Here is a 16,054-nt window from a genome sequence, read left to right as displayed (position 1 = left end):
GGCAAAAAGGCCATGGTGGCAAAGTAAATACAATATAACAAGTAAAACACTGGAATGGTAGATTTGCAATGGGAGAATGTGCAAAGTAGAAATAAAAATAATGTGGTGCAAAGTTTTAAGGTCTTACATCGGCTACGGAGAGCATGCATGGTTCAGTGTTGCTTGCCTCGAAGCTGCGTTGTAAAGTACTTAAGTAAAAATACTTTAAAGTACTACTTAAGTCATTTTTGGGGTATCTGTACTTTAGTTTACTATTTACATTTTAGATAATGTTTACTTTTACTCCACTACATTCCTCACAAAAATACTGTACTTTTTACTCTATACATTTTCCCTGACACCCAAAAGTACTTGCTTAGCAGGGCTGAAAAATGGTCCAATTCACACACTTATCAAAAGTGTTGGAGTGTGCCCCTTTTTGCTTGTAAAAAAGCAAGAAAATCGTGCCATCTGGTTTGCTTAATATAAGGAATTTTAAATGATTTTTACTTTTACTTTTGGTACTTAAGTATATTTTAGTAAATACATTTACTTTCAATACTTCAGTATATTTAAAACCAAATACTTATAAACTTTTACTCAAATGGGATTTTACTGGGTGACTCACTTTTACTTGAGTCATTTTCTATTTAGAGTCTTTGTTTTTACTCAAGTATGACAATTGGATACTTTTTCCACTGCTGCCTCGAAGCGAGTATAGAAGGCATTTAGCTTGTCTGGGAGGCTCGCGTCACTGGGCAGCTCACGTCTGGGTTTCCCTTTGTATATCCGTAATAGTTTGCAAGCCCTGCCAATCCGTCAGAGCCGGTGTAATTGGATTCGATCTTAGTCCTGTATTGATGCTTTGCCTGTTTGATGGAGGGCGTAGCAGGATTTATTTTAAGCAGTAGCTCTAGCCTTTAGCCTGTAATCCATGGCTTCTGGTTGGGATATGTGCGTACGGTCACTGCGGGACGACGTCTTGGATGCACTTATTAATGAATTCCCGGAACATATGTGCTGTGCTAGCGAAACAGTCCTGTAGCTTAGCATCCGCTTCATCGGACCACTTCCGTATTGACCGTCAGTGGTACTTCCTGTTTGAGTTTTTGCATGTAAGCAGGGATCAGAAGGATAGAATTATGGTCATATTTGCCAAATGAAGGGGGAGGGAGAGCTTTGTACATGTCACTGTGTGTGGAGTAAAGGTGATCTAGAGTTGTTTTCCCTATAGTTGCACATGTGACATGCTAGTAGAAATTAGGTAAAACGGTTTCAGTTTTCCTGCATTAAAGTCCCCGGCCACTGGGAGCATCGCCTCTGGAACCAACATTGGTTTGTGGTAAATAGACAGCTCCGAAGAATCTAGATGAAAAATCTCTTGGTAAATAATGTGGTCTACAGCTTATCATGAGGTACTCTAACTCAGGTGAGCAAAATCTCAAGACTTCCTTAATAGTAGAGATGTGCACCAGCTGTTGTTGACAAAGATACACACATCACCCCCCTGATCTTACCGGAGGCTGCGGTTCTGTCTTGCCAATGAATGGAAAACCAAGTTAACTGAATATTATCCATGTCCTTGTTCAGCCACGATATTACAGTTTTGAATGTCCTGTTGACAGGATAGTCTCGAACAGAGCTCATCTCGTTCATTCTCCAGTGATTGACACATTCGCCAGTAGAATGGAGAGTAGAGGCAGATTTTCCACTCAGATTATCATTTTTTTTGTTTGTTATTATGTTACGTAGAATTACGCACGGGGCCGTCAATAGACTCTTAGGGAATAAACAATAATAAGCCATAAGTAAAGGGAGAAAAGTTACCAGTTTAGTATAGGTCCCGCAACATGAGGCTATATTGCCGATTAGGTATTAGATCAACATTGAACTAGATTTATTTTATTTTTTTCACCTTTATTTAACCAGGTAAACCCATTGAGGTTAAAAAACTATTTTGCGAGGACGACCTGGCAAGAATGCAAAACAGGGAAATAGCAGCGTGTCCATAAAATATTACAGAAGAATACAAAATACACACACAAGACAAAGTGTCACAAGTTACAGATACAATTGAAGAATAGAAACAACTGCAGTTATCACAAACAGTGTTGTCAATCCGAGTTTTAAAAAAAAATAGAGAAGGACACTAACTCCTCTGACTTTAAAACCTTTTTGAAGCATGTCCAGGATGAAGGGGCATTATGGGAAAAAATGTTGTTTCCCCATCTCAGTTCTAGCCTTAGGAACAGACAAGGACAGCAGCGACTGTGAACGAAGACTGAATTGAAGACTGTTCTTTACTGTATCTGATCAGTAAAGTACAGAGATACAAAGAGAGTTGTCCCATCAATGCTTTGTACACAAATGTGTACCAGTGCTTTAGCCTCCTGGTGGAAAGAGAGCTCCAATGCACCGTGGCATACAAAGCACAGTGATGGGTCAGTGATCTAGCATTTGTAATGAATCTTAAAGCACCATGACACATTGTGTCCAGAGTTTTCAAGTTACTTGTGGAGACCTGCATATAAACAATATCACCATAATCCAGCACTGATTTTTTTTAAAGTGCTTTGAACAAGATATTTTCTGACTAACATTGAAAAGCAAGATTTGTTCCTGTAATAGAAACCCAATTTCAACTTCAGTTTCTTGGTCAAGTTATCAATGTGCTGTTTAAAATTCAGCTTTTCATCTAACCAAATCCCAAGATACGTATAGGAGGTGACCCTATCAATTTGCTGGCCTGTTATAGTTAAAATCTGCAAGTGACTCCATCTGTTTACTTTCAGGACAGAGAAAACCATAAACGTTGTTTTCCTTGCATTAAGCACAAGTTTCAATTGGAAAAGCTGCTTCTGAATAACATCAAAAACCAACTGTAAATCCTGAAAAGCATTCTCAATATTAGATGCACTAGAATAAATCATTGTGTCATCAGCATACAGATGGAGATTAGCAGAATCAACAATCTTCCCTATATAATTTATATAGAGTGTAAAAACGATCGGACCTAAAATTGAGCCCTGGGGAACTCCTTTTGTAATCCTTTGAAACTCAGATTTCATACCCTCCTGAGCAACACACTGTGTTCTGTCAGAAAGGTAGTTTTGAAACCAATCCAGTGCATCAACACTTAAACCAACCTTTTTTAGTCTATACAACAGTAGGGCATGGTCAACATTGTCGAAGGCCTTCGATAAGTCAATAAAAAGTGAAATAGTGATTGTTCTTATCCTGAGTATCTAGTATCTATATCACCTACAACCTTACTTACAGCAGTAACTGTACTATGCTTGGCTCTAAAACTGAGATAACGCTGAGTTATTATAAAGAAAGTATTTAAACTGTGAGTTCACCAGGTTTTCCAAAACATTTGCCAGTGCAGGCAATTTAGATATGGGATAATAGTTATCCAACTGGGACGGATCTCCACCCTTACGCAAAGGTGTGACAGGCCTTTTTCCAAACTTTTGGTAAGGTATTACTCGCCAATGAAAGATTTAATATATGATTGAGAGAGGCAGCAATGATCTCTGCACCAATTTTTTTTAAATAAGGGTTCAATTCATCCGGGCCAGCCGCTTTCTTAATATCAATAGATTTGAGTTCCTTTACAAATTCTGAAAGCTCAATCTCGGCAAAATGAAATAGATGAACCTGGTGGAAAATATGATGTTGGCATAAAGAATACTCAATGCTTTGTAACATAATTAATCATGTATTTGTGCTAACTATCGCATTCATTGGTGTTCATGAATCTGTTAGTCTATATTGTAAAGAGTTACATCAGGTATTACATTGAACTATAGATGTCATTTTTCCACCATCGTAAACATTTTGGAAAATCGCCATATGTAATGTTGACATTTTATTCATAACGTTCAATGTTATTTGTGTGAATGTCATTTTATTACATGCTTTAATTGAATTGATCACATCTACCTCTGAGAAGGATTTGGATCTGGCATGATTTTTTCAATATTCTACCTTCCTACTACTATTTGTGGTCTTTCTTAGAACTTCCTTCCATTGCTATGTAGCCTATATGCACACTATTACAGTATGGGGCCCATGTCATGTGTAGAACTTGCTTCTTTAGCTCTTTCCTTCCTGAAAATGCACCTGTTACGTGTCCGTATGCATGAGTATGGCTGGCAGTGGGCAAGGGAAAGCGTTTGAAAAACAGATTGACTCTCAAGGAAAGCTATTCTGTGAATCCACTGCACCCTTCTGTTAGATTCCCACCTGACTGTCATGGCAGGCCTCCAACTCACAGCAGGAAAGGAAGTCACTCTGGGCCATTGCTCAGTTCGCCCTCTGCTGGGCGGAAGTGAAGCCTCCATGAAGCCATCAGTCCAATAAGTCATGCTGACAGAATGCAAGAGTTCACATCCTCTCATTAGACCACAATGCCTTCTGACCACAAACTCAAGAACACAAACTCACACACCTCCTGTTGCTTATCCATCAGTAGAAGACATCTGTTGAAAGAATAATGGTGGATAAACTCAACTGAATGAGACATCCAGTGGGGTCTGAAATTATTGACAAGCTTGATAAAATTAACAAACATTTCTGTATAAAATAAATTATTAAAATACTGAGCTATATTTTATGCTAAACATTTTGGAGAAATTATATTTTATTCTAATACAATTGCTCAGAAAAATAGTAATATCAAGTGAAAAAAATTCTTCAAAATTATTGACACCGTTTTCAATACCTCACCTTGCAAGGATAACGGCACTGAGCCTTTTTCTCAAATGTTTTATGAGTTGGAGAGCACTTTGGGAGGGATCTTAGACCATTCCTCCAAACAGAATACTTCCAGATCCTTGATATCCTTTGTCTTTGCTTCTGGACTTCCCTCTTCAATTCAAACCACGTTTTCAATGTGTTTCAAATCCAGAGACTGAGATGGCAATCACAAAATGTTGATTTTGTGGTCAATTAAGCATTTATTTGTGGATTTTGATGTGCTTGTGATTATTGTGCTGGAAGATCCACCTGAGACCAAGTTTCTAATATAAAATTGTACTAGTATAAAATATTTTTTGGGGAGCCTACAATATAGCTCAATCTTTTAACTACTTATTTTATATGCTAATTTTTACTCATCTTTATCAAGGCTGTCAATAATTTTGGATCCCAGTGTACGTTATCCAGACCACTCGGCTTATTTTATGTTGTTTTGATGAGGAAACGAAATGGTAACACCAGGTGTGCCTGGGTTTGCGTGATTGGTCAGCTGAAAGGCACCATGTTGTTCCAATCATTTGAAAGGGTATGGTAAGAGCCATGCTGTTCCTTAGCCTGGGCACACTCATGGATGGGTTGGTTTTGGGGCTTGCGCTCTTTGACTAAATTGTCTGTGTAGTGGATGAGAAACCTGCCCGTAGCATGTTGGCCGGAGTGCATCAGTGATGTCCCCATCCATGAGATCTAAAGCCAATTGTCACTCATGGAATGACAGACCTGTCTCTTGCCCTGATGGCTTAGACAGCTGGTTATAAGTTGTGCTGTGCAGAACATTGTAAGTTTGAGCCCTATTTGGCGCAGAAAATAATGAACTCTGTTGCTGTCTATATTGTACCACGTTTATTGGATGTGAATTGGAACCGTATGGATAAATTCGTATCGTTGTGTTTATTACGAGAACCTTCATCTTATGATTGGATTTACATGACTGAAGCTTGTGACCAAATGCACACGAACAGGAATGTTATAAATGACCTCTATATGATTCCACATGGCACTTGTGTCAGTCAGAACACATTGCTGAAAGAGCACATTGTTTAGAATGCATTCACATCCCAAGTATTCCTTGTGCATTGAAATACCATTACCAAGCTATTGTATGAAATAACTGAACTTAACATATAAGCAAGCACCTTTATTTGTTAAACAGGTATACAGTCGCTATTGTAACGTTTTCTTGCTAGTTTGTGGTCTTATACATTTACTAACAGTGGTTTAGAAAGGCAACTGCTAATGGAAACAATGGCATATACAATACAAATTAGCAAACGTATCAAAATCAGTTTTTACAACTTTTGTAGCAACCAATTCTTTCTATTGGTTTGCCATAGTGCAAACTGTGTTATTTGTAAGACAGAGTTTAAACGTGGTTTTAACATTCAAATATATATTTCTCTGTCTTAAACACATCTCAATGTGTAGACTGCATTCATTGTGCTTCCGATTCAAGTCCTCCTGTCCAGTAATGTTGATTTACAATAAGAATAATTCAAGTGAGTAGGGCAGTTCAGGCAGTTGAATGGTGGTAAAGCTATGATTAAAAGTTGAATAAGAATGCACTGTTGCTGTGTGTGTATATGGTGTTTATGGCATTGTGCATGAAGGCCAGTTCAGACTGAGTCCTCAGCTATAGTTTTCCAAGCCCTTTCAAAAGTCCTTGAGGATTCCCGGTTTCACTCTCAAAAATTGCTTATATGATTATCACACCGATAGTTAAACGTACGCTGTAAAAGCTTGGGGGGTTGGGGGATTAGTCTATGTGTGTCAGACCTGGGTTTAAAAAGGATTTGTTTTATTTCCAATACTTAAGCTGCACTTGATTGAGCTTGCCTGGTTCAATGGAACCAATGGATTATTCCCCAAAGTGCAAACCCCACCCTTCTCCATTAAAGTATTTGAAGAAAAAAAACAAATACTATTTGAACCTAGGTCTGGTGTGTGTCCATGTCAAGTCCAACAGGCATTGTGTTCCTACATCCTTGTGACTTTAGGCCATTGTGGGGCGAACATGTGATTGGAGGAGAGAAGAAAATGAAAATGAAAAAAACGAACGAGACATGTCCGTGGTTGAAGCCTGCTCAGCGAATGGACAGGTGTTTCTTTAGCCGCTATTGTGGCTCTATTGCACTGTGTTCTGCAGAAAGCACTGGTAGTGATGGATGGATCTGTCCCAAAGTCCAGGGTGGAGACCCTGGCTAAGCCCCTCCCCTTCCCCAGCAGAACTCTCGCTCACGAGCAGCCGCAGCGGTCCACCACCATGGATGGGATCTTGCCGTAGATGATCTGCTCTTTGCGGTTGAAGTAGAGCATGTTGATCGGGGACATCTTGGTGGGGGTGCAGCAGGGCCCTGCGGTGCCCCGGGGGTTAGCCTTGTTCACCAGGTGGGTGTGGGGGTACTTCTGCAGGTGCATGTACTCGCACTCACCAGAGCAGTAGTTGGCCTTGTAGCGCTTGGGGGCAATAATCCAGTCCCAGCCAAAGTCTTCAAAGTCCACTGTGAGGGGGTACCGGCAGCAGCGGGACTCGGGGGAGTTCTCATCACAGTCCAGGCCCGAATCTCTCCTGGAGCGCTTCGGGCCCTCCGAAATCTTCACCTCCATGAAGGGTTGCTGTGAGGGCACAATACAGAAACGTGACACGTTGGGAAACATATTGGAGTTTGTTACTCCAATCTAATATTGCTGATCCTTTACATCAAGGTCTCAAACCTGGGTGTTGTGATACTTTGTGCCACTGAAATTATTGCATTTTTAAACACTCACTTTAATGCTTGGTTTGGTAAAAATTATTCTAATTGCACCAGAAATGGGTGCCAGCTGTGTGCAAACCCCACCCTTTTCCTTTAAATGTGTGTGTGTGTGTGTGTGTGTGTGTGTGTGTGTGTGTGTGTGTGTGTGTGTGTGTGCATGTGTGTGTGTGATAACAGAGGCTGTAGGAAATTCCTCTGATTAGCACAGTCACACAGAAGACTTCTGGAAGTTCTGGCCATGTGAATAATGTGAATGTTTATGTAACCAGGTGATAGGACATGAGATTAGTGGTGGCAAGGGCAAATATTCTGTCACAGGATATTAGGTATGTGGTATGTTAGGTATGTGTGTTTATATTAAAGCTTCTAAGATATTTTTAAATATGAGCACATGAGAGCAAATCCACAGAGTGCCAAAACCCCTCTGATCAGCAGGTATCGATAATAAACAACTGGTATTTGAAGCCCTGGTTCTAAATTAGTCTGGTTACAATTTGACACAAACATGAATTTGCCCTCTCTTGCCAAGGGTGTTAAATGTGGATATTGCATTATTATGCATTACTAAATTGGTTATGGATTACTTCCCATAGATCCCACGAGGATAAACTACGAACCTATTTGTAAATTGCTTCGATGGGAGATAAATCTAAACTCACCAGTCCTTCTCCGGCTTCAGCTGAGGTAACGGCCAGATCATTTCCCTTTGAGTCCAACGCATTAATCTCGATCCCCCAATTCGTGTCCGGTTGCCGCAGCCACACCGACAACACTTGTTTCACGTCGATACTCTGCCAAGAGCTGACTCCTGCATTCACGTCGATCTTTAGAGACCGGATCTGTATGTTCCTGCCCCCGTCCGTGACAGGGATCAGGCGGGAGATTTGCAGGAACACGGTGGTGACTTCGTCAGGTGGCTGAAGGTGCACCCATAGCTGTGCCCGAACTATGCGGTTCGCCTGAATCTTCGAATTGAAGGAGAAAAAGCAACACTTGGGTTTCCCATCGACTTGGACGATGGATTCGGCTGGAGGAGAAAAATTAGAACTTGAATTATAATATGCAAATGTCTTATCTATTTTCTCAATTAAACTACATTTCTAAATTAAATGACTACTATTTTTGGCGGTTCTATGTAACACAATTCACAATTGTGTTTTCGTTACCGAAACCCCTTGGTAAACCACTTTCAAAATATAGATTTAAAGTTACAATGTCATGACACATTGATAAACTATAAAACACTCAGCAATGTGTCATCTCCAGGGTATCTTCCAATATAGCCTATATAGTTTTAGAACCGCCACACTCAACACCAGAGCCACTAGCACCTTGTAAGATGGAACTCGGCTCGGACGTAAAAGTTATATATTTGTTTCAAGTCAACATGATATGACAGATAAACAAATCATTAATAATTCCTATGAAATGTCAACCTATTTCCAACATAGTGGTGCAAGAAGGCTAATACGGGATCAGACATGAAGTTGCGCACTGTGCCCCATGCGTAAAAAACATCTGAGCTCTGGTGCCTTTTCAAAGTTATTATATTGAGACGCATAGTGTTGCATTGAATAATAGCATATACAACTTACGTTCAGTGGCCATTGTCATGATTGTTTCTGTGATGGCATGTTCATCATCTTCTTCCATAAGTCCATCCTTATTGTCATCTCCAAGTACATCATACTGGTCAAGAAGTTTCTGCAAAGGTGGTGCCTTGGGCAAGAGCTGCTTGACAACATCTCGGCTAATATTGGGCGCGTGCTTGAGTCGCAGTTTGCTAAGAATTTGTGACTTGATGGCGTGTAATCTCATGTTTTTGATCTGCTGTCGGACCTCGCATGTTGAGCACTGCTCACCGTCATCCGTGGCCGGGGATTGGTGGTGCGCCGTTTGATCACCAAGACCCATTGGACCGAAAGCAACCATAAAACTCAGATAAATTAGAACCTGCATCAGATTCATTATCTAAGGTGCGGAGTTTGCTATAAAAAAAAAATCCAAAAGTGAATACGTATTTGCGTGAAGGCGGACTACAGAGTTGCCTGTGTTTAAAATCAGGCTCTACACTGATAGGTGGCATACTTTAATTCGTCAGCCCTTTTTATACTGCAACTTTGGCCTCTCTTTTGTGTCGTCAAAATCGACGATTGGTTGGGCTGGCAACAATGAATTTAACGGACAGACATCAACTGTATTTTTCTGTCAACCCTTAAAAGAGGTATGGCAAGGTTCGGAATAGTTTTGAGACAACTACACTACCAATCAAAGACAAGACAGTTCTGCAAATGGTCAAATCAAATTACGGATGCGGTTATATTGATTAATTGCATAAACTTAAATCCGCAAGCCTGTCACCATAGGAACGCCACTGAGAAAAGGCGTTTTTTCCGCTCATCCCATCAACGCAACAGGGTTCAAATGAATCGGTGTTATGACTTCCCTTCCCCTGTGATCAGTTAGTTTATATGACCAGTTTGCCTAACTCTCTAAATCTGTTTCTCTCGAAAATGCAAGGTATATTAATTGACAAATATGACAGGAACCACTCTTTAGTCTATATTGATATAGGCTACATGGAGTAGACCTACTTCTTTCTAAACTTGTTTCCAAATGCTAAATACTTTTGTCAATAGGCTATAGGATAGATACTATTGCATTGAACATTTATGGCGAAATGGGCTCTTCTGTAGGCCTACGATACTGTATTAATCTATAGGCTACTGGATATTGTTGTCTTGAGGTGTTTGCGCTTACTATTTACGAAAGCTTTTTAGTCCAGACGTTTAGTGCCATCATGCGGTTAATCAACAACAGTTGCAAAATTACGCACAGGTTATGAGATATTATTTTCCTTCACAAATAAACAGTAACATATGCATTATAATTTAGATCAACGCAACCGGCATTTAGAAGATGTGTATGGCTCACAAGAGTCAATCAAATTGCCCACTTTATGCACATTTTACGCAGCAATATGAATGGCATGGCACTATGTTAGGTCAATGAATGGTTAATTATAGCCTATTGTCGTTATCGAATTTGAGACTGGAACCCTTATGTGAAAGAAAATATACCATACTGTATTTACAAAAACATAAACGAATTTAACTAATGTACATTATACCGTTTTACGCACACTCGTCCAATGAGTTTTACTGTTTTATGAATGCGTCATATATATTTTTTTAAATGACACCAATTGGTTTTGAACATATCCGATAACTCATAACTGAAAATCTGACACAGTGCGACTGCAGTGGCTATTGGGAAAGCTCGCTAATATACCTCGTGCCATAATGATCCAGACCTCTCGACAGGCGCATGAGTAGCCTTAGAACACTTTGATACAAGGAAGCTAATCGTGGGTACACGTCCATCAAAGGCAAGAGACAGGAATGTAATCTATAGGTAGATAGCTTATAGAAACAACTGACTGTATTCCTTACTTTAAACATTTCAATAGTCACTGGGGAGTCAAGCATGGAGCCACCATGCGCCACAAGAGGGTGATATTCTACAAGTAACAGTAACCCGTGTGAACGCGCACAATTTATCTCCACAACCCGTTCTACAGTTTACTAACTGCCTTCAGAACGTTGAGTCAAACAGGCAACACTTTCAACGATGATTTATGTAGAATCTCCAGTAGAATGATGGCAAGAAGAAGGTATAGTCCTCCATGTCCGACTATTCCAGGATGTGAGAGTTTAATTAAATCGATGTTTGTATTTAGTGGGATTACTGCACAATGTGGTATGGTGGAACATTGAATGTCCAGTTTGGTAACTTGGTGGAAATTTCGTGCTGAGAGAGAAACCTGACCAATGTGGTCGCTGCCTTCCAAGTTTCATGTTCAAGCCTTGGACGCATATTCGGCGGTTTGATAAGGAGACGGAGTAGACACAGTCCGAGAGGCGGCACGTTTGGTGATTTCGGTTCACAAACCGTGTGGATGTATGAGACTTCTTTATTGAAACGTGTCGTTCAAGATAAAACGATGCGTTTTCCTACGGGATGAATTTGATATTCATGGAGGGAAACTCATCCAGTCCTACTTTTCCAAGAGTCTTTTTGAAGGTAGGCTGCCTATCCCACGCTTCAGCAATATTCCATGTACCTATTTTTCTGGTAACTGTGTATGAAATGGACTAGACGCTACCTCTAAACATATTGAACAGAAATACGCTCATGTAAGAATTCTTAGAAGCCTATTTACAACGCGGACAACCATTTATTTCGCCCTTCCTCCATCCGGGCTAGTATTTCTCCTGGACCTTTTATGTTCACATTTGAATAGTGACATTCTTCCACATATGCCTTTATTAGTTCAGTAAAGGTGGGTTATAGTTAAAGGTGGGGAGGGGGTTTCAAGGGTCGCTTCCCATGATATCAGGGCTAGAGTGACATGCTTGAGATATATGGAACAGACAATATCCTATTTTCCCACAATGTTAAATTATGTGTATATGCAACAACAAAATCTGTTTGACGTTTTATGGCTCAGCACTGTAGTTAGATAAGCAGTAGCCTCTTGTCAAAATGCATAAGCTACAGTGGCATCATTTTGCAACTTCAGTAAAAAGGCTCATCCTATGTGAGAGATGAACAGGATGATATAATAGTGTGCTGCTCTGTCTAAAATAAATAATCACACGCCCGCCGCTGTGAATCTGGATCAGGCAGGACTGAGGCAACACACACCAGGACAGATGGAGACTACAGCAAATAACAGCAGTGCTTTGTGCGTTCAACCCAGGGTCACGTGGTCTATTTATGAAGACTGAAAAGACTGAGGATACAAAACAACAAGATCATGGGTAATACATACAAATGATGTTCAAAATAACTACTCTAAGCCCAAATAGCAGCTGTCATAGACTCACCTTTTCCCCAAAGGTCACTACAACTGCCTAGTCTAGGCGTCGTGTGGTAGTAGATACAGGGAACTGCCATGGAAACACTTCAGTAAATTAGGGATACAAAGTGCATTGAAAGCAAGTGCTGCCACAAAGGTGTGGTTCCTGAGTTAATTAAGAAATTCACATCCCATAATGCTTAGGGTCATGTATACCAATTCTAGGCAGGCCATTGTTTTGGCTACTGTGGTTATGCCCCCAAAGGAAGACAATGCACAGGGCACGAGTGGTCACTGAATGGTTTGATGAGCATAAAATCTATGTAAGCCAAGGTGCATTAAATCCACCACGAGTCAGCAACTTTATGTTAGTGTTTTCCTTTATTTTGGCAGTTACCTGTGGCTACTGCTGCTGTGTGGTAATAGGGGTAATGATGCTAAGTCACTGTCTAAATAGTAGGCCTCTCAAGTCTTTTCTCTGCCATTTGGTAATTTTAGGCAGATTCTGATGGAAAGTAAATAACTGAAATTCTTTCCCTCTTCTCTCTCCCTACAGCACAGGGGAAGATATAAGTAGGGCAGCATAGGAGCATGGCTGACTGTCTGGACTATTTCAGGGCAGCTCAGTTAAGACAAGAATCGGCTTCCTAGCCGTCGCTTCTTAACCAGGGGCCAAGCCCCCCTCTGGCACATTCCTCCTTCACCACCTTCTCTCTCCCCTCCTCTCTGAGATCAATGCTCCATGATTTATATAATGGGATGCGTCAAATCCAAGAAGAGCGATCCGATCCAGTACGCCAACTCGGTGAAGGCGGACGGCAATCCTGGGAAGTGGCAGGGCGAGAACGCGCTGCTGGTCCACTATGAGACGGGGTCCGTGGACGACTCTGCCCGGGTGGACCCCATTCTGCTGGAGTATGCCCAGCGGCTGTCCGAGGAGATAGTGGCCCGGGCCGTGCAGCAGTGGTTGGAGGTGGACAGCCGCTACATTGACATCCCCTACATTGAGTGTGATGTGCCATGAGGGGGATGGGGGGAGGGCATTGCCAGAGAGTGTTATTTCTGTTATGGGATTCACCTTGAACCTCTGGGGAAAAGAAGACTACTGGATGCCCAACAAACAGACAGACAGACAGACAGACATCACTCTCCTTCAGGTTGAAACAATACACTACGAAGATCTACTAGCTGATGCAAGATGTTGATGCCATTCTATGGTCCAAAGCCATTTTTCTGTTTAATTCATACTTGGACAAAGACCTTGATTAATCCTCTCATTTTCAATCCAGACCATGTGCTTGTCTCCATCGTTAGCTAGATGATAAGAGTTCCGAGCTGGGGTGTGTGATATCTTTGTCTTGGGAGCCGATAAAGCAGAAGAGTATCATTGAATCCTGCTTTGAAAATGACCGGTTCTGCCCTTCAGTGAATATCTATCGTTTCCGCTTGACGCGTGCCATCCTTGCGGCCAAATAGCAGTTCCGATGTAGGAAGTTATTTATTAGCACCTCAAATGGCCAATGTTTTTCACTTGAGATTTTTTGCTAGAGTCAGCAGGTACATGCCTCCCTCTCCATCTGTCTGCCCAGACAGAAGTTCCCAGTTCAGGGTTCTTGGATAATGGCATCCCAGGGGGCCTGTGGTCGACCAACAAAGGAGAGCTCATTATTCATCCTGCCCACCTACCCATTAAGCATGTACGACGACGAGCTGCAGCAACCAAGGACCTGACAACGGTCACTTTGACGAAATGATGCTCTACGAACATGGCCGTGGGAAGATGTTTTGGGTTGGGGGTGCTGATGAGTATTTTTGTCCACTCATATAGGAGTAATAAAGGACAAGTTCACTAAGGATGCTTTTTTCGATTTATCAGGGGGTGCTGCAGCACCCTCAGCATCCCTACTTCCTGCGGCTATGTTTAGGAATGTTTTACAGAGGTTCAGCACCCTCCCATTCTATGAATTTGAATGCCATTGACAATAGGACATCCCTGAGGGCTGGCTAAGTCCCCCATGCCTCGAGGAAATCAGGACACGAGGATGGATTGACACACTTTTACTGAGACTTGGCTTTTGTACACAAAACGAGTTCTGGGTTCACAAATACATTTTGCTTTCGCCAAAATGTCTTGGGCCAAGCACCCTGGTTTTAACATACTGTGTTCTACGTAATGAGGAACTGCTGCCATCCGCCCCATAGAATTTACAGCACAAATATGCAACTCTCCAAGGCCATGGTATTTTTATTGAGAGCAAATGGCTTCTTAAAATAGTACGATGCTATTTTAACAGGCCATAGGCACACATAAGCACAATGGAGAGTTGAGTTGTTTGGAAAAGGAGAACAACTGTCAAAGTCCTTAATGAATGGTAGTACAAGCACAATACGCTTGATGGGTTTTCGTATGGCGTTTATAAGAGAGGTCATATCAGTGGGTTTTAGTCAGTCATGGCAGGTCAGTTCCTACCATACCACAACTGATGTTCAAGAAGCTTTAAATGGCGGATGAGTCAAGGCTGGGCAACATGGAACATTTCACAGAGCATTAAATCAGAGTGCCATTGTATACACACCACAAAGAACAAGTAGACATTATTTCACCGGCTAAGGAAGTTTGACCTGTGCATCTCAAGTAAGATTCGGCTGCTAAGTCATTAGGTATGCTCAGTAAAGGAAATGGTAGTGGTGTGCCTCAAATGCTACACCCAAAAATCCATTACAGTTAAAAGCAACAAATATATAACAGCATTTTCACTAATCTGGGTTGAAAGATGAATCTCTTGAACCCATTCAATTATGTAAACCAATTGAAAAGCTTAGTGGTGACAACTCCCCCCCCCCCCCCCCCCCATACTGTATTCCTAAATCTAAGAACTGGACAGATCACAGATCACTGTTGTTACTGCCTCAGCTAATGTTTTAAACAATTTTACAGATCAAGCTGCAAAAAACACAATGAAATCAAACAAAAAAAAATCCATCAAGCTTGATTTTCACTCGGATGAATTGGTACAAGTCGTTTTACTATGCAGGAGACGGCTAGCACTGCATGCCATATATCAAGCCCCTATCATTATCTCTGCCTTTTATTTTTTGCATCTTTATTTAACTAGGCAAGTCAGTTAAGAACAAATTCTTATTTTCAATGACGGCCTAGATTTGTACAGTGGGTTAACTGCCTGTTCAGGGGCAGAACGACAGATTTGTACCTTGTCAGCTCAGGGATTTGAACTTGCAACCTTTCGGTTACTAGTCCAACGCTCTAAGCACTAGGGTACCCTGCCGCCCCAAGCTACCCTGCCTTTGAAGCTATGTCGAACACAGAATTCAAATGCTTTGTATAATGATGGTCAATGTCGCAGTTCACAATGCTTACAGCTTGACATAAACACAAAGGTATACCAAAGTATGTACAAACGAGGTATACCTGGATTCCTTCCTTCTAAATATTTCAATGTCGGGAACAGTTACATCTTGTAACATCAGTCTTCCAGTCAAGCCTTCAGTTTGATTATGGGCAACAACAAAAAAAAAAAGTATGTTGGGAGATCCTAATGCTTCTTTTCCCCCCAGCGTCTAAGGACTCATCTATATTTATATCATATACCATTTAACCTGCAGCACTGTACAGGTCTGTAAATAAATCAATGACAAAAAAATGTGACGACAATAAAGCTGAAATCTATGCCTTCTACCATTA

The 16,054-nt window shown here is 41.1% G+C and overlaps 1 protein-coding gene and 1 pseudogene across 4 annotated transcripts; one reads left to right on the top strand and one right to left on the bottom strand.

Moving 5' to 3' along the window:
* Positions 1-6,793: 6,793 nt before the first annotated feature.
* LOC100135920 (myostatin 2) lies at positions 6,794-9,571 on the bottom strand. Its single transcript, NM_001124283.2, is given in 3 exon segments — positions 6,794-7,350; positions 8,150-8,517; positions 9,086-9,571. Coding segments are annotated over 3 exon segments (1,122 nt in total). The 5' UTR covers positions 9,459-9,571; the 3' UTR covers positions 6,794-6,969.
* Positions 9,572-10,738: 1,167 nt separating this feature from the next.
* On the top strand, positions 10,739-16,054 carry LOC110520012 (A-kinase anchoring protein 19 pseudogene; annotated as a pseudogene). Of its 3 annotated transcripts, none has more exons than XR_016494714.1 (3): positions 11,049-11,573; positions 12,253-12,313; positions 12,908-16,054. The product of XR_016494714.1 is annotated as an A-kinase anchoring protein 19 pseudogene, transcript variant X2 (transcript). The 3 variants fall into 3 exon arrangements; XR_002472923.3 differs by having other exon boundaries at positions 12,176-12,313; XR_016494715.1 differs by lacking the exon at positions 12,253-12,313 and having other exon boundaries at positions 10,739-11,573.

Source organism: Oncorhynchus mykiss, chromosome 3, assembly GCF_057628025.1.
Source record: "Oncorhynchus mykiss isolate SJ-2025 chromosome 3, ASM5762802v1, whole genome shotgun sequence".
NCBI lineage: Eukaryota > Metazoa > Chordata > Actinopteri > Salmoniformes > Salmonidae > Oncorhynchus > Oncorhynchus mykiss.
The sequence above is the reverse complement of the archived record's forward strand: the minus strand, read 5'-3'. Positions and strand labels throughout refer to the sequence as shown.